Below are 18,972 nucleotides of genomic sequence, written 5' to 3'. Positions count from 1 at the left end.
TGGGTTTAAAGAGTTACAGTGGCTAGGGTACCCGTGGGGTTCCCCCATGTTCGATTTTAGGGCCAGTGCTCTTTAATGTTTTCATAAAGGCTCTGGATGCAGGAATAAATGTACCTTAAATGAGTTCGCCAATAGTACTAACCTAGAAAGAGCTGGACTCCCTCAAGGGTAGAGAGGCCTTACAGAGAAATCTGGATAGACTAGAGATTTGGGCCATCACCAACTATGTGAAATTTTAAAAGCAAGTGCCAGAATCTCCACCTGGGACAGGGTAATCCTGATTATACATTTAAACTGGAGGAGGAGAGGATGGAGAGCAGCACTGCAAAAAGAGATCTGGGTTGATGACAAGTTGAACATGAGTCAGAGCTGCCCTGGCAGCCAGGAGGGCCACCCATGTCCTGGGGGGCATCAGGCACAGCATCACCAGCCAGGCAAGGGAGGGGATTGTCCTGCTCTGCTCTGCACTGGGGCAGCCTCACCTCGAATGCTGGGGGCAGTTTTGGCTGCTTCAGTATAAGGAGGACAACAAAATATTAGAGTGTGTCCAGAGGAAGGTGATCAAGATGGTGAAAGGTCTCATGGGTTAAGACTTAGGAGAAGTGGCTGAGGTCACTTGGCTTGTTCAGCCTGGGGATGAGAAGATTGAGGAGTGACCACATCTTAGTCTACACCTTCCTCATGGGAGGCAGCAGAGGGGAAGGTGCTCATCTCTCCTCTTTGGTTACCAGTGATAGGACATGAGAAAATGGAATGAAGCTGCATTAGGGGAAGTTCAGATTGGAGATTAGGAAAAGGTTCCTTACTGAGAAGGTGGTCAATCACTGGAACAGGCTCCCAAGGGAAGTACTCAAGGCACCAGGCCTGTCAGAGTTCAAGAAGTATCAGGATGATGCTCATACTCTTGTGATTTACTTTTAGGCGGTCCTGTGAGGAGCAAGGAGTTGGACTCGATGATCCTTATAGGTTTCTTTCAATTTGAGAGATTCTATGATTCTATGATTGAAAAAATTATCATAGTAATGATCATAGCCCTTGTTCAGGAACAGCCTGAAAAGAAAATCTCCTTTTCCATCTAACTGATATCATCCTTGTACCTATACATGCAAATAAACACTGCTTTTATGATCATTCTTGAATTCTTCATCATTTCAGTAATGTTTGTAATTGTGGTAAGTAATAAAGCTTAAGACTGTTGTGAATTTTTCAAGTGAAGTGAATTATAACTTACTGGCAAGGAGTTCAGAGAAAATCATATTATATATTCCAGAACAGAGGGACATCGTCAGCATCCTTTGCTTTGTGGATATCGTTTCACCTCCAGATTCAGAGAGCATAATATTCATACAAGATAAATAAATGTCTCTTTTGTTTTTCCCTAGCCACTACAAAGATTTTGCATTTATATAGTGTCTGCTCAAAAATTACACAGATGTGCAAGATCTCTTCTGGAGCAGATGCTGGAAGATCTCCTGTGCACAGCTTGGATACTGTCATTTCTGTTCATGCATCCTCCTTTTCTGTATATGCATTCTTGCTCCCAGGACTAGTAATACTGAAAATATGCAGTGCTTTTAAGAATTACCCTCTTTCTGTTCTCCTCTTCTTCGATTTTTCCAGTTACTCTATGGCCTAAGCTACTTTTCAGAGCTAGAAACTAACTGAAAGCATGAAAAATCACATACAGCCTTCATAAAGAGGTCTATCAATGCTTGCTGTAGTATAAAAGTCTATGTCACACAACATCTACAGTAGCTTTTGAATAAGTGAATTTGAGTTGATAGTGTGAATGCCTTCAGTCTTAAACTCCCAAATGATATGGTTTCATCTGATTTCTTACAATTGTCTTTGATATTAATGAGCTTTTAATTAGGAATAAAATGGAGACATCATTATGGATAGATGTATTCATGCCGACTCAAGCATTCTTTTTTTTATTTATTTATTTTTATTTAGGCCATCTGAAAGTGCTCTGGCAATAGAAAGCTATTCTAGCATTAATCTTATTTAGGACAAGGACAAGTACATTAGTCTTGAAGAGTATTAGTACAGATGGTATAAACAGTGCTCTCCTTTAAAGACATCTAAGCATATGTGCATTTTTTTGAGTCCTAGTATGCATGAACTGGTTAAAAATTATTCATTGAAACTGTTTCTAGATAGAATATTATGGTTTTAATGAAATGTAGCAATATAGAAAATGTCTTGAGGGAAAAAATAATTCACTGTAAAAAAGTTTTCAACAAATGTTAAAAAAATTTCAAGAGAAAAAGGCTTTTGTTTTATGTAGACTTGCACTGTACATCTGTAGAGTCAGGTAGAAAATATAACCTGGATCTCCATCTTTGAGCTGAAGTCTGTAGATCTAAACCAAGAAGCAAACTCCTGCAAATATATGGGTGTAGTTGAGGTTTACTACTCACCTTGAGGAGGGAAGTCCAGCAGTGCTATGAAGAACTGTTGCAGGTCTTCCGAGAGACTGTAAGTCCATAGAAGAGCTTGTAATAGGTGCTGGACAATGCAGCAGTCACAGTGCTTGCAGCTTTGCACCAGCTCATTGCAACTCGCGTGTCTGCTGTCTGGCATCAGCCTCTGGACATCACACATAGATCAGGACAATTGTAGGACACAGCACCATCCACTATTAATGTGATATGTCAGTTTCTTGAGGAAGCAGCAGGGTTACATAGACGTCTTCCCATGAAAACGTAAGAAAGAACAAAAAATGTTTTCTAGCTTAGAAACTATACACAATTACTTTTGCAGCTAGTGCTAGCACATTAGGGCAGCTGAGAAAATCCAATATGGAAAGCTGTGCTTTCTAATCCCTTTATCTTGATTAACCAGGAAAATAAATGTATTTGGCATATTGTTTAAGTGTTAGTTGTCTTCTTCTAGTAATTAAAGAAAATGTTTACCAAATACATACTAATTCAAGTAGCAGAGGCTATACCTTGTACAAAAATTGTTTCCATTAGATCTGATACTAACAGAATGAGGTGCAGTTTCTTAGGAAGTATCTCTTCTTTCTAAATAAATATATAAACGTATATAAAAGCATCGAGGTAACAGGTCTCCATTGCCAGGATTTGGAAAGTTGCTAGTGATACCATAGTAAATGTGGGTACAGATTTCAAGCAAATGGGTGACTGTAAATTCTCAGAAGAATAGGTTTCATTTGTGATGAGTAGTTTGTATGTAAAGCATAGAAAAGTTAGCAAATTTCTGTTTGCATCACTTGGAAGCTACCTACAGCTGTGACACTAAGAATTCTGCAATGGGCCAGGCTCAGATCAAGGGCTTAATTATGACTGATCCAGCTAAAAAAAACTGACTACCAAATTTCATCTGCTTGGCATCTCCCACATTATATCTCTTTCTATTCCTTTTTCTCTCAACATAGAGGCTCAGTTCAGCTCATGCTGACACCAGTAGACATCTGGAGTAACATTCATGGAGTATGGGTACAAATAAAGCAGACATTAATGGTTGTGTCTTGTCCACCTGCAAACATGTCACATCTTATTTCCGAATGCACTACCTTTATCTATCTTCAGGCTGATACTGAGTCTAAGCATATTTTAACAATGCCTTTAGCAAACAGGAAATCTCCAAGGCAGTTTGCTATTCTCTTCTTCTCTCAAATGTATATATTGTCATCAACTCTATCTTAATTCAAAGTGCATTAGTTTTGTGCAGCTGTTCCTAAGGTATCTTCCTTATCTGAACTATTAAGTGACTACAGTTAGGTCTATTATGACATTTTTTCACACATGACCAATTTGTTGACCAATGAGTTGAAATATATCCCTTCTTTCCTTTGTGCCACCCTCAAATGCCAGCTACAATTTTGTGCTAGGATAGCCGCTCTGAATTCGAAGCCATAGTATCAACTGAGGGCCTTCTGAAAAGGACTAAGAAATGTGCTTATTTCCTTTTTTTATCTTTAATGTTTAGCTCCTGTACTGTCTTTCCAGACTTTGACTACTCCTGCAGCCAAAAAGAGCAGCAGCAGATAGATCAGCAGCTTGCAGCAAGGTTGTACTGTGAAGGCCTTGTGTGTGATGGTATGAAGATGGTCCCCAGAGAATATACTCCCTGCTTTGTCTGATAGGGTTTCAGTGAAAGATACAAATATAACTTCTGTGAACATGCTTATTGAGGTGTGAGAAAATCACACAAGATTGGTTTAAATTTTTCTTGTGTTAGTCAGATAAATTGTACTGAAATTATCTGTTGCAGCTTTTCTAAATGTGTCTTGTCTCCCCACTACCATATATGCTATACCCGCATACTTTAGAGATTCTTGTCTTAGTACAAAAGAAAATATATTGGTTTCAACTTCTTCAGCTTTCCCATTTAATTCAATTTTCAGCTATTTTCAAACAATTTTAAACTCTATCTACCTCTAGGTAAGAGAGATTAATGTTACCCTTGTGAAATTAATTTGCTTTTTTCAGACTTACTTAACAAAAAATGTTTCTTAAAAATATAGGTTTAAGTATTCAGAGCCTTTTGGCTAAAGATCCTTTGAATTGTGTTATGAAGTAACAACAGCCCTTGTAGTACTAATTAAATGATCTCTTTTCTTTCCTGGGCACATTCTCCATACACTTTATCCTCTGCATACCATGATTTGTCACCAGGCTCTGTGTTACTGCCATAAAAAAAAAGTCAGGGACCCAAGTCAGTAGATTTAAATAGCTTGAAACCCTTTTTGGTGACCGCAATCACAGGACTGTGGTCACCACTAGAATTAGCTCTACCAGACCCATACCCTCTGAAGTACTTTTGGTTTCACTTTTGCCCTGTTCAAACATAGAGCTGCTAGGGAAAAAGTTCTCAGCTCCTCATGGCACATTAATCTGTCTGCCTCTCTTAGAAGGAAATAAGAGGGAAAATTGTCACCTAGATTTCATGTGTGGGCAAGATAACAAATAAGAATTTTTGGTTTTAAAGCTAACAAAAATGACATTATGCCAACAGGAAGAAGCTTGCAAAACATATTGTCAAAGTTACCAACAAAAGGAAGTCAGCACATGACTGGGACAGCAGAGTTCTCTGGACTTTAATGTTCACATATTTGAAGGAAACATCCATCTTTAACAGGTTATATCAAGAATGTTTCTTATTGTCGCGGGTTCGGTTTGTAACCGGGCGGAAACACCAATTTAGTGTAGTGGTTTGGTCCAAAATACTCATTACTGTTTATCTGCTGTGAGATAAGAATTAGGAGAAATGCAAAGCAGGCACCAAACTTGAAAGAATATAAAGAAGTTTATTAACAGACCTAAAAGAAGGGAGAAAAGAAAAAAAAAAATTATACCACCTTCAGAACTCTCCTCCTCCCCCCACCTTCCTCCCTTCTCCCACTGACAATGTGAAAAGACAACCCATAAGATGTTCAGTCTGTTTACCACTTCCATAATAACCTTGTTCAGTCCATTTAGAAAGAGAAGTCTCTTCTTGCTCATGCTATGAAAACATTATCACAACGAGACAGCCGCCCACTTCCAAATATTGTTCAGTCCATTTAGGAAGAGGAGTCTCTCTGCCTGCGAGTCCCTTCCCCCGACTTGCAGCTTGTTCAAGGTCACACACAGATAGCAATTGGTTTTCCCGTGTTCGCAGGTCCACTCTTGAAGTTTTTTGGGGTACAATTTTAAGGTTGAGCTGTTCAGAAACAAAAACAGAGGCCCTTCTCCTTCCCTGGGAGCAAAGGGTCTTCCTCATCTTCATTGTTAGGACTATCTCTGGGAGCATCTCTAGGAACTGAGGTTTTCTCCTTTCCCATTTGGAGCAAAAGTCCTCATCAGGTTCATCTCTAGGGACTGAGGTTTTCTCCTTTCCCGTTTGGAGCAAAAGTCCTCATCTGGTCCATCTCTAGGGACTGAGGTTTTCTCCTTTCCCGTTTGGAGCAAAAGTCCTCATCTGGTCCATCTCTCCCTGTCCAAACTTCTCATGAAATTACAGCTGCTTCAGCATCTGCCTATCTCAGCGCAGGTGCTTTTGCTTACGAGTTGAACACTCCACCCTGCATATCTTCATGAAATTACAACGGGATACTCTGATATATCATAGCTTCACAACAGAATTTCAGCTTTAAGCATCTCCTCTCTCTCTTCCCTCAGGTTTTCAGCTCTTCACAGCAGTAAAAGGGTTAATCTCACCTCAGCCTTGCAGCTTTGCAGCTGGAATGTTGAATTTTTCTTATCGCAGTGGAGAGGGGGGAGAGCCAAGCTGCTCCGGCTGCCCAAGGCAAGGCAGTGGGGGGGTTCCATGGCTGGAACAGGTCCATGGCTCCAGGATGGCCGTGGCCCGGCCCGGCCTGACCCGAGCAGGGCCTGGCCAGGCTCGCTGGCCCCCACACGGGGCCCGCAGCCATCTGTCCCAGCGCCGGAAACGAGAGAGAGCTTGGGGGGGGAGTTTGCCTATTCTTAAATGTGGATCACAGAGGCGGTCACAACTTTAAGTGGCTTAGAGAATTGTCTATATTCAAACTGGCCACTGATAGGTTCTATCAGTTCCCAGAGGAAACTGTAAGCACCCCTTAGCAAGGACATCCCTTCCGGGACTATGCTTGCTAACCTATGACACTTACAATGATCTCGATACAGTGCAGATTGCTTGTGGCTTCCTAAATAGATTACTGAAGTGAAATTCAAGTATGCTTGAATGTATTAGCCCTCAAAAGTCTGCTACCAATCCAGATTTAAAGCAGCTTCCTCTTTTTTTCAGTAGCTTTCCATCACCGAGATCTTCACTCATTGAAGATGAGGAGTAGCTGGATATTAGAATTAAAACTTCAGAGGAAATTCCATCCCTGTTTTTCTACATAAGAGAAACCGTCCAGGCCACAAAGATGTCATCTGTTGTGTTATGCCCAGACAGTTTTAGAAGAAAGACTGTTTATTTCAAGAGGAAGATAAACTTTTAATGTAGAGTTGTTGTTGAAAAAAGCATCCTACTCTTTAATCAATGCAGTCAGCCTTCATACTAATTTAGTTTTCTGTTCATTTATTCAGAATTCATTAGTTACAGCAGATATGAAAACCAAGTATAGTATTTAACACTTTCACATTCTCTCGCCAGTGTCCTGTTCGTGGTAGCAAAGCGTTTTAAGGTTCACCTGCCTAGACACACTGTGAAACACAAGGTCCACTTTGAAGTAATGAATCCTGACTTGCAAGAGATTTTTAATCTTTTCTAGAATCTTTAAATTTTCGGTCTGCTGCATTCCCCAAGACTAACAAATTTAGCTCTTTGTTGTCATATGACTTTCCCTCCTGTACTACAATAACTTCACCTTTCTTCCCTTGTGATAAGTTGTTGTCAGTATTTGGAACATTAAAATCTTGCAAGAATCATCAGTGAAACAGTGTAATGGAATTTTGCTTTGTAACCCTTAGGATAAATCAACTTCATTAAAATGTGGACTCGTGCATTGTTTTTGAAGTCACATATCACTCAGGGGGCTACCATGCATAGATACTTAACACCAGGTCTAGGGATGGAGTTCATCTACAACAAGTGTCTGGTCTTCCAATACAAAGCAGCCCTAACAAAATGCAATACGAACTACTTAAAAGCTGTACTGTTTTCAGAGATATCAGTCTAGCTCTTTCTCTATTATTGCATTATCGTATTTAGGTACATCAACACATCTATTGCCACAGTAATTATATTGTTCTGGTCTTTGCCACTGAATAATTATCTCTTAGCAACATCACTTTTTACCAGTAAAATAGGAATACTATTGAATCGAGCTAAGTGAAGTGTGCAAAAGAAATTTTATATAATTCTACCTTTCAAAAATCTGCTTCTGCATTCAGAAGGAATTGATGATAGAAAAGATCTGTCATTCACAGTAGCTCATTAATTTATTCAACTAAGAATTCTTTGTCAAAAACTGTTTCTATGCAAATATTTGCAATTTTTATAAGGTAGTTGATTGTGTGGGTATGATAGTAGGGCTATCATCCCTCTATGGTTGATTTATATCATTAACCTTCACCAAAAATGTCTGAATTTTATTTTACATCCAAGCATCATTTACAGCCTTCATGTAATTGTTCATATAAGCTTTTCATAATCTTCTTCCCTTCCAACTTATCAGCAAGGTCAGTAGAAATGTCAGTGGAAGTTTCTACAATTCTTGCAAACATTTTCAGTTTCTTTTCCTGTTATTTATGCATGAAATGTCTCCTGCGAGACAATCGTTAAGACTTACTATTTTTTCCTTCAGATTTCTTCCTGAGGTTCACTTTCTATGTGAAAACTGAAAGAAATCGGTAAATTAATCTTAGAAACATTGCTTTAAAAACAGAAGGTGTAGTGATGGCATCATTTCTTTGTTTAATTTGAAGAATCTGGACTTCAAAGCCTTGTACAGATAATTTGTATAATTACATGAATTTGTCACTGTGATTTTCTTGCCTTCTGTCTTTTGGCACACATGCTTCTTTCACTTAGATTCAGACAAAAATATAAGTGTTTGGGGTAAAAACTATACCCACTTGTTTAGTTTTAAAACACCTGATACAAAGATTTTAACCAATCTTAAAATAATTCTATTGGATAAGTAAATAAAGAAGGTTGCTCTAGTTGCTCTTTTTGCTTTTGTTTTCTTTTTCTGCATTATGTCTTTTTTAATGACCTGGGTCTCATCTTTTCTTCTGAAAACAAATGCAACTTGACTAGTTTTTTGAGTTGATGTTAGCCCAGGGAGTTTTTACTGATGACTTAGTGGACAAGAATGATCCTAGGACAGCAGAATAATTAAATCAAAACTTTGCTTCCAATTCAATGAATTGTCAGACTAGTGGTTGTTGTAGCAACAACCACTTGTTACTCAAGGATTCGTAAATTTATTTATTATCAGAATGCAGACAGCTACTTAATGTTTTCAGTTTATTTAAATGCTGAGATGTTTAAGAGATCAATAAAGGGAGAGAGAACAAAATCTCTGCATAAGCATAAAGGCTTGATGAAAGAAACAAGGAAGGTAGAACACCTAGGTTCATTTGAATAATTTCTGATATGCTCTGATTTAAAGAAAAATCATCCTTTTGAGAGTGTATAGGCAGTCTTGACTTAGTCTGTGATAGAATTTGGGAACAATACACTAAGCTTAGATAAATTCCAGGCACAAGACCTGGTGAGGCAAAGCCTTTGCTACAAACTGGCTCTTTCATTGAAAGAACATATGATGGGAATGTCCAAATTGCTTAGTCGAGTCAGAAAATTCCAGTCAGGATTTCATACATTCTCCTAGTGTCATTGTGTCTTGCTGTAGGAACATTTCTAAGTGACTAATATTTTCATGTGTCATTTGGCTGTACCTAGAACCATCTCAGTTTGTCTCTTGTTGCAGTGACCGCTACCGTCCACTGCCCAGGCTAGCTCCAGCAGTGTGCAGCAGGAGTGGGGAGCAGCCGGAGGCATAGAGCTTTACACCTGCTCCTCTGAAGCCTCTGCTCTATCCAGGGGAGCACAAGCTCCAGACACTGTAGCAGTCAGCAGCCTTAGACGAAGGGAAGAGATAAAAAGTAGTGGGGAGGCTTGCCACAGAAGGTCACCCAACGTTATTAGAAGGTATCCACAGAGGACAAGTCCAGAGCAGCTTTGGGCAACACCTTATAAGGGGAGGCATTATGATGGGGATGGCTTAACAGGCGACCAATAGGGATCGTCAGGGGAGGGATATGGACAGGGATAGACATTGACATAGGCCAATAGCCTTGAGGGGTGGGGGGAAAGGGATCACATGCCCCAATGGGGGTGTCTAGGTTTAGGGGATTTCCAGGGGGGAGGTATCAGAAGGGGCAGGATCTCAGGGGATTGACGAGGACCACAATAAGGATAAACAGGGAGGGCTTAGGTGATAGACATTGAACTTTCGGGAATAACGGGAGGCGTTTGGATGACTGGTGGGGAACCGACTAAACCAAGGGGAGGAGAACAACCATATAGGGAACACCGGGGGAGCAGCTTGGATCTGGGACAAACCAACTGGGAATGGAGGTAGGGAAGGTAGGGATGAACCATTGGGGTACAAAGAATATACAAAGAACATATAAAAACAGAATAAAAACACGCATCACCACAGTCTCTTATCTTCCCTTCATCTCCTGGGCAACACTTCCTACCATTGCCACCTTGGGCACAGTCCAGCAGCAAAGGTTCCTCACCCTTCCTGCCCTTACCTCGCCTGGTCCAGCACGAAAGGAGTGTTCAAGAAAGCCAGATCAGTTGCTCTTCCAAGAAGACTGCAATAGGTACTTGAGAGATAAGTCTGTGAGAAAAGAGTTCCCAAACCACACTGAGCTGGTCAAAATTTTGCACCACAGTAATTCAGTAGTTTTAGCTGCACATATTCAGTATCTGTCTGCTCAGCACAACAGCAACGCTGTTTTGTTGCAAAGATTTGAACAATGGCTTTGGCTTACTGCTTGCTGAAGTGTGACAGATGATGACAGCCATGCAAAGACAGAAACATTTATACTCCTCAGTATGTGCTCCCTGCTTTAAAATACAGCAATGCTAAAATTCAGCATTCAGAGGAGAAACAACCTTACACAGCAGAATAATTTATTATCCTTAAACACAGGCTCATAAAAATACCCATCTTGAAGGACTGCACACCATGAAAGGGATCCACACTGGAGCAGTTCATGGAGAGCTGCAGCCCATGGGAGGGACCCATGTTGGAGAAATTCATCAAGGACTGTCTCCTGTGGGAGTGACCCCACGCTGGAGCTGGGCAAGAGTATGAGGAGTGACAGAGGCAATGTGATGAACAGACCACAGCTCCCATTTCCCAAAACCTTGCACTGCCCTACAGGGAAGGGAGAGAAGATGTGGAGTGAAGTCAAGCCTGGGAAAAAGGGAGAGGTTGGGGCAAATCTTTTACAATTTGAGTTTGTTTCTCACGATCTTACTCTGATTTGATTGGTAATAAACTAAAGTAATTTCCCTTGGCTAAGTTTGTTTTGCCTGTGATGGTAGCTGGTGAGCGATCTCTCCCTGCTTTATCCTGACGTGTGAACCTTTTGTTATATTTTTTTTACCCCATCCAGTTGAAGAGGGCAGTGATAGAATAGACTTGGTGGGCACCCAGTGTCCAGCCAGGGTCAACCCAGCACACATTTTTAAAACAGGTACTTCACCTGGTTCTCAGGATTCACTGGTAGCATTTAAGTGAACAACCAGTACAAGTCTGTCTTGTCATGCAATATTTAATCCTAGGGCATTTACTGAATACAGTATATTTTTGTAAAAAAATTACTGTATTTTAGAACCTATATTATTAAGTGACCTCAGCATCAGGCAAAATTGTCATCTCTGATGTGATCCACTGGAGTTTTTTGTCTGAAAGACTGGGTAAAGGGGAGGGAAAGGTAAGATCAACGCTATGAAATCAGAGCATCATGTGATGCTAATGACAGAAACAGATCTTCTGAGCTTTTCTGGCTAAAGCTACGTCCCATACAATACTGAAGCATCAGATGGGACATGGAAAGGACCATAGTCAAGTGCACTCTAGCTTTCAGCTCTAGAGGCATCAAAATTCATCTGAGGGAAAGGGAAAAGTGAAAAAATATGTAACATATGCATGATTTGGCACATTCCTATATATGATATTTGGAATTGCCCTGCATTCTAAGAGCACAGTGTGTTGCTTTTAATTTTTTTTTAATTATAGTTTTTCAATTTAAAAGCTACAGGGCACTGTACATTCTTGTAAAGCACTAGTGGGAAGATTCAAAGCTTCAGAACTTTGTACAAACTGATTTGCATTTCAAAGTAGTAGAGATGGCTGGTTTGGGTGAGATTGAACAGAACTATTAACTAATAACTCTAATGAACTTTCATAATTGCACTGCTGAACTTTGAATAGGGTCCTCTTTTGAAAAAGAGTATCAGCCAATAGTAACTTGACTCCTGACTTTGGACTTAAAGAACAGAACCAGAGAAAGACAAAAAGAAGGTAATTAGTTTATTTTTTAATAAACAACAACTTCATGTATTTCATTTTTTAGAGTCTATCAAAACACAACAAATACTCCATAAAGGCCAGGAAAACAATTTTATAGGTTGTCATTCACGTTCAAGCATAGAAAAACTGTCAGTTCTTAATCATTTATGTTTTTTGAATTTTCATCTAGCAAGCTATAATTTTAGGGAAGTACTCTGTAGTGCAAGGCACAGTACAATCACAGAACAGTAAGACTATACTTCTAGCTTACATTTATATGTGTGTGTGTGTATACATACTTGCATGCATACACTTTACTTTCTTGTATGTATCACAATGAAGAGAGGGATGTAAAAAACTACAATGTTGCAGATGTTTAGAGGTAATTCCTATACTGGCAAAGATAAAGTATGTAGTGCTGGTTGTTTAAGCAGGAATGAAAGGCATCGTGTCGAACACTGACACTAACAGTTCAGCACTGTGCCAGTGAAGTCACCAATTAATTAACATCCCACAAATCTAAAAAAATATGGAAAATAATTTTGCACTCCAAGAAATCATCTTGCAGAGAAGAATATCTTTTAATGGCATTATTTCACTCTGATTCTTGTAACAGTAGCATTGTTGATTAACAGGTGTATAGTAATAAATAATGGTGATCACACTGACATGAAATGTACTTTACAGGTGAAACTGTACCCTTTATTATTCTTAGGCTGAAGGCAAAAGGTAGGCCCAGCTAGTGATGTTACTGGGCATGTCCTAAAAATACAACTTTACATTCATTAAATTCAAATGGGACCATATGCAATAGATCGTCAAAAATCACTGTAGGCTTCTCCCAAAATTCACCTTGTCCCACACATTTCACTTGCTAGACCTTTTAACCCTAGCCTGAGATAAGGTTACATTTTTTACGTAATGAAGATGAAATAATTTCTCCTTAAAGTAGTTCAAAGCTTAGGATATAGTCACAGATTTGCTTAGCAGAAAGAATGGTAGTATCATCTGGATCAGTGTAAATTGTAATAATACATTTAATTTCTATTTTCTTCTAACCTGTACTATTGATCCAAGTTTTTCTGACTTGATATTTAATTTATTATTTATCCTTTTTGAAATGTATTCACTCCAGCTCATATCTCAGTCCTGAATCTTGCTTCCTTGCAAGTGCATACACAGAGATGCACACACCCTTACAGATAAATATATATCCATCTCATTATCTGTGTGCGTGTCTTAGCAGAAGACTACTATTACTGTTTGAAGTGCTTTATTAACACTACTTTTCTATATTCCAGCCACAGTCAAAAAATCCTTTTATAGTCTTTTATACTGTCCACCTTCTACTTTGTAGTCCTCAGAAGTTTTAGTTACCAGGTGGATTGGATAGCTGCAAAAAGCGTTTCATATTTTTTCTATCTAAACCAAACACTCCAGGAATGCTCATCTTCCACTGAACCTGTTTACTTTGTGCTTCATACATTATTAGATGGGTAAGGTAGGAAATGAAATCCCTGTGTGGCAGAAGTATCAGTATGAAAGCACTAACCTCACAGACTGAGCTCTGAAAGTAATGATCAGAGCACCCCAAAGGCTCTCTGATCTGAATTCATTGCAAACACCTAACTCACAGTCCCCTATAGGTTTGCAGTTTCAACTTAGTGCTTAATGAAGTGAAGTTTACCTCTGAAAACCTTTGTCACAGCTGGACATAACTAGCAATAGTTACTTGCAAGACTACAATTTAAGGGGGAAACTAAATCTCAGTAGGTTGTCCTTCTAGAAAAAGTGGAAATGTGCTTTTATAGGTAATATCCTACAGAATAATTTTCATCCAAGTCTCCAGTCTATATGTCAAAACCAGCATGCAATGTGCCTCATATTAATATATAGTCTCTGCATAGAAGTGTAAAAATGGAAATACAAACCCACATCAGTCAAGACTGAAATTCTTCCACAGAGTTGTGAGAGGAGTAATATGTGCATCATTCACGTATGGTCAGTCAAAGAACACAATTTATATGGAGTTCCAAGATAAATGCTTTTTCACTCATTTCAGTTTTTAACAAAGCACAACAGCTCTTTATTTCTCAGTCCAGTTACAATAGTACTAATGCTTACAATCCAAACCACCCGGTTCTTGTTTAGAAATTTTTATTATACAAAAAGATCAACAGATCCAAATACCTGCTCTTTTTCTTACATCTTGAATCTCCACTGTTCTGATCATCCACAGTCTGAGAGTGCAACCCTTCTCTGTCAGGCAGGATGATTTGGTGAGTTATTACATTCCAAGTTGTGTACCAGCAGAGTGTGGTGTTCCTGTAGCAGAGTTAGTGGTGGGACTTCCTTTTTCATCAGCCTGCAATTTACTCAGTATTATTCTGATGTGCTTCAGACAGCTTATTTGCTCAAATAGCTGTCTGCCCCATCAATTTAGTTGTACCATACTTGTTAATATGTATTTACCCCTGTGTACAGGAGGATTTCTTTTATATTACAATCCATGTGATAGCACATAGACAAAAAAAAACTTGACTCAAACGTCAGTTGCAAACTTCTTACACAGTAGCCAGATGATCCTCAAATCCCAAAGACACAGATAAGGTGGATGCTTGGCCATTGGGTAATTTTGTCATTGCGGGTAGGACCAGATGGGCAATAGTCAACTGTGCAGGCATGAGATGTAGTTACAGGCAGGAGTTATGTAAATATTTTTACAAGTATAACAAAAATGAAGCCCAAATTAAACTATCCAGAAAAGGCCTAACAAGGCCTGGGGCCCATTATAAGGCTTATTAATATTATGAAGCTTGAATCCCAGCACTATCACTTAGCCCCATCAAGTTGGCTGTACCATAGGAGTTAAGGCACTTCTACAGTCCTTGCTTGCAGTTTGCTTTACTCTGAACATCTCAAACACACCTTCCTTTGATGAACACCTATATCCTTTCTTCTTCTTTTGAAATGGGTTTTTGTTCATCTTCATTTAGTAGCTACTGTTGAAAAAGTCTCTTGCCTTTGGTGACTAAACCTGAAAAGGACATCCTTTGAAGAAGGATAGCTAATTAATAGGGGTTATCTTGTCTTCTTCTATCCTCATTTTTAACCTGAAGGCAGGAATGAATAAATCACTTACCAACTGCAATTTCCGTTAAATCTGTGGTGCTTCTTTGGACATTGCACTGCTTAAACACAAACAGCTCATCTTATCTTGTTTTTGTCTTCCTAAAACTGGTTTACACATCTTGGAAGTACAAATATGTATTCTGTAAACCCTTCTCAGGTCTCGGTTTCTAAAGAGTCACACAAAATATCTTTGTGCAGTAAAAGCAAAGAATCGATTTGTCCTATTGCAGATTCTAATCAGAGATGCACCAGTTCTTCCGTCCTCATCTGAGCCATTGTGTATGCGTATGCGTGAACAAGCTTCATCTATTTATAGCTGTAATATATGCAATAAATGTTAAAAGGAATCTTTCCATTGTCAAGGAGTTCCTTTTCTGGATTATAATGCATCATTAAGATTTGCCTTAAAACACTAATGGGAGGCATAAGCTTGGTTTCACATAACCTCACAGAAATCCAGTGCTGCAAACTTATCACAAATGCTATTAGCTCTTTTTGCATAGTTTATCTCTGGGTTAATTATAGCACTCTCTTGAGGAAACCTACTGAGACTAAGAAAAGACTGAAGCCTCGTTTATTGTTTGCAGTAGGAAAAGCTGGTTTGCCTTCTCTGACATCTGGAGGAAAATGCTGGCTAAACAAATCCTTTGACTGGCCCTATGATCTTGAAGTAAAATCTGCTTTTTTGTTGGTCTTGCCATTCACAATAGGTTTTATTGTTTTGTTTGGTATGAAAACACATGCTTTTGCTTTGCAATGGTACTGTTCTTTTTCTGCAGACTTAACTTCTCCCCTTTCCCATCCTCACCCCACAGGCCTGTGACGGAGGGTTAGCCCAGATCAGTGGAGTCATGCGTCACACAGCTCTAACATGCTGGCAGCCGTTCCTGGGTCTGGCTGTGCTGCTTGTCTTCACAAGCCCCACCGTGGGCTGCCCGGCCCGCTGTGAATGCTCAGCACAGAACAAGTCTGTCAGCTGTCACCGAAGACGTCTGATGTCCATTCCAGAAGGCATTCCCATTGAGACCAAAATCTTGGACCTCAGCAAGAACCGACTGAAAAGTGTTAACCCTGAGGAATTCACATCGTACCCGTTGCTGGAGGAGATTGACCTCAGTGACAATATTGTCTCCAATGTTGAGCCTGGAGCCTTTAACAATCTCTTCAACTTGCGCTCCTTGCGGCTGAAAGGAAACCGTCTGAAGCTGGTCCCCCTTGGGGTGTTCACTGGGTTGTCAAACTTAACAAAGCTTGATATAAGTGAAAACAAGATTGTCATTTTGCTAGACTACATGTTTCAAGATCTGCATAACCTAAAATCCCTGGAGGTTGGGGACAATGATTTGGTGTATATATCACACAGGGCCTTCAGTGGGCTGCTTAGCCTGGAGCAGCTTACCCTGGAGAGATGCAACCTCACAGCCGTACCAACAGAAGCTCTTTCTCACCTCCACAACCTCATCAGTCTGCATTTGAAACAGCTCAACATTAACGCTTTGCCGGCATATGCCTTTAAAAGACTGTTTCGCCTGAAAGACCTACAGATAGAGGCCTGGCCACTCCTGGACATGCTGCCTGCCAACAGTCTGTACGGTCTCAACCTAACTTCTCTCTCCATCACAAACACCAACCTGTCTGCGGTACCTTACTCTGCTTTTAAACACCTGGTTTACCTGACACATCTCAACCTCTCTTACAACCCCATCAGCACCATCGAAGCAGGCATGCTGTCAGATTTAGTGCGCCTGCAGGAGCTTCACATGGTGGGGGCACAGCTGCGCACCATTGAACCACATGCTTTCCAAGGGCTCCGATTCTTGCGCGTGCTCAACGTGTCCCAAAACCTGCTAGAAACCCTAGAAGAGAATGTATTCCATTCCTCCAAAAGCCTTGAGGTCCTCTGCATTAACAACAACCCTCTGGCCTGTGACTGCCGTCTTCTTTGGATTTTGCAGCGGCAGCCCACCTTGCAGTTTGGTAGCGAACCACCAATGTGTGCTGGCCCAGACAGTGTCAGAGAGAGGTCATTCAGAGATTTTCACAGCACAGCTCTCTCCTTTTACTTCACCTGTAAGAAGCCCAAGATACAAGACAAGAAGTTGCAGTACCTGGTAGTGGAGGAAGGACAGACCGTGCAGTTGATGTGCAAGGCTGACGGGGACCCACAGCCTACCATCTCCTGGCTTACCCCACGCCGGAGGCTGATCACAACTAAATCAAATGGCAGAGCCACTGTGCTGGGAGATGGTACCCTGGAGATCCGATTTGCCCAAGACCAGGACACTGGGATCTATGTCTGTATTGCAAGTAATGCAGCTGGGAATGACACCTACTCGGCCTCCCTGACAGTAAAGGGGTTTACTTCAGACCGTTTCCTTTATGCCAACAGGACCCCTATGTATATGACAGACTCCAACGACACAAGTTCTAACGGAACCAATGCGAACAGTTACTCTCTGGACCTTAAGACAATATTGGTGTCCACAGCTATGGGCTGTTTCACATTCCTTGGAGTGGTTTTATTTTGTTTCCTTCTTCTTTTTGTGTGGAGCCGAGGGAAAGGCAAACACAAAACCAGCATTGACCTTGAATATGTCCCTCGCAAAAACAATGGTGCTGTGGTTGAAGGGGAGGTTTCTGGACCACGAAGGTTCAATATGAAAATGATTTGATGGTATTCTGCTAGCAGTGCTTTTTCTGTGGCATTAAAACCAATTAAAACAGCCTGGCATGTGGAATCGCTAGGCAGAAGCAGCTTAATGCAGCTGTCAGTGTATCAAAAGGTTATATGAAAATGGAAAGACTATTTGTGGTTATACAACAGAGCCTCCAGACCTTGAGGCAGATGTGTCAGGGCCTTTCATAGAACTGGGAAATTGTACTAACTGTTTGCATTGCAAATACTGGCATTCTGGGGATATCAGCAATGAACCACTGGCTCATGCTCATGGACAATTGTTCAACATTTTCTACTGCTACAAAAGGAAAAAGAAAAAAACCTACAGTGTAGGATTTACATATTTAAAGAAAAAGACACATTTGTCTAAACCACACTCTACAGTGAAATTTGTATCCATATATCTCATTTGGTAAAACTTTGCATCGTCCCTTCTAGTTGGTTCAATACAACAAAAAAATTGGTAGCTTTTTTTTTTAATCTACATCTATACTGTGTACATTTTGAAGCAATACAAATGAGAGGTTATGCTTTTAGATATCCACCACTACTGACCCAAGTGTGATGTCACCCATCTTTAACTACCACCAAGCCCAAATTAGATGCTTGTAGTTACTAATTAGAAATAACATAAGATATTTTTCTCCTCATGTAGAAGGCCAGAGCTGAATAGTTGAGAGCAAAACCGCTCAACTCTGTCGATCTACTCTTCATATAAATATAAGGCGTGTGCCTAGTTTTGATACAGAATGGAATATTTTTTATATCTGTGATATCACACTGGACCAGTTTACTGTAATACAGCCCTGGTTCTCACCCAGGGAAGGCAACCCACTAGTCAATGCTGGCATGGAGGAGTTGAGTTCTACCTTGAAGAGAGAGAATTGGTTTTGTTAGCCCTGATTTTAATTTCAAAGCTACTGTTAAAATGTTAATGTGTACTGGGCCAAATAAAGAGCATAATACCTTCTGCAGACTCCTTGGGAAATATGGTCATCTTACTCTTTATACAACTGAATTAAAACATACAAACACTCTGCTACTAGGAATGAACTCTTCTCCAATGCCAAGTAAACTACAGTTGTTCATGCATAATATGGGGATTTATAATACTAAAATAATATTTAAAACATGATAGCCTCAAAAAGGCTAACATACTGCCAGATATAATGAACCTCTAGTCACT

The 18,972-nt window shown here is 40.0% G+C and overlaps 1 protein-coding gene across 4 annotated transcripts in view; it reads left to right on the top strand.

Annotated features, from left to right (window-relative positions):
• The window catches only part of LINGO2 (leucine rich repeat and Ig domain containing 2), a 513,818-nt gene extending 495,056 nt beyond the window's left edge, over positions 1-18,762 (top strand). For 3 of the 4 annotated variants that reach the window (XM_048292100.1, XM_048292102.1, XM_048292101.1), the window contains one exon: positions 15,925-18,762. In XM_048292100.1, coding sequence (XP_048148057.1) covers positions 15,961-17,781 — 1,821 coding nt within the window. In that variant the 5' untranslated portion in view covers positions 15,925-15,960 and the 3' untranslated portion in view covers positions 17,782-18,762. Of the gene's footprint in view, positions 1-10,430; positions 10,894-15,924 lie in introns of those variants that run through there. The other variant, XM_048292098.1, reaches the window with a different exon arrangement.
• The last annotated feature ends 210 nt before the right edge of the window (positions 18,763-18,972 follow it).

Source organism: Corvus hawaiiensis, chromosome Z, assembly GCF_020740725.1.
Source record: "Corvus hawaiiensis isolate bCorHaw1 chromosome Z, bCorHaw1.pri.cur, whole genome shotgun sequence".
Lineage (NCBI taxonomy): Eukaryota > Metazoa > Chordata > Aves > Passeriformes > Corvidae > Corvus > Corvus hawaiiensis.
This window is presented reverse-complemented; position numbering and strand designations above follow the sequence as displayed.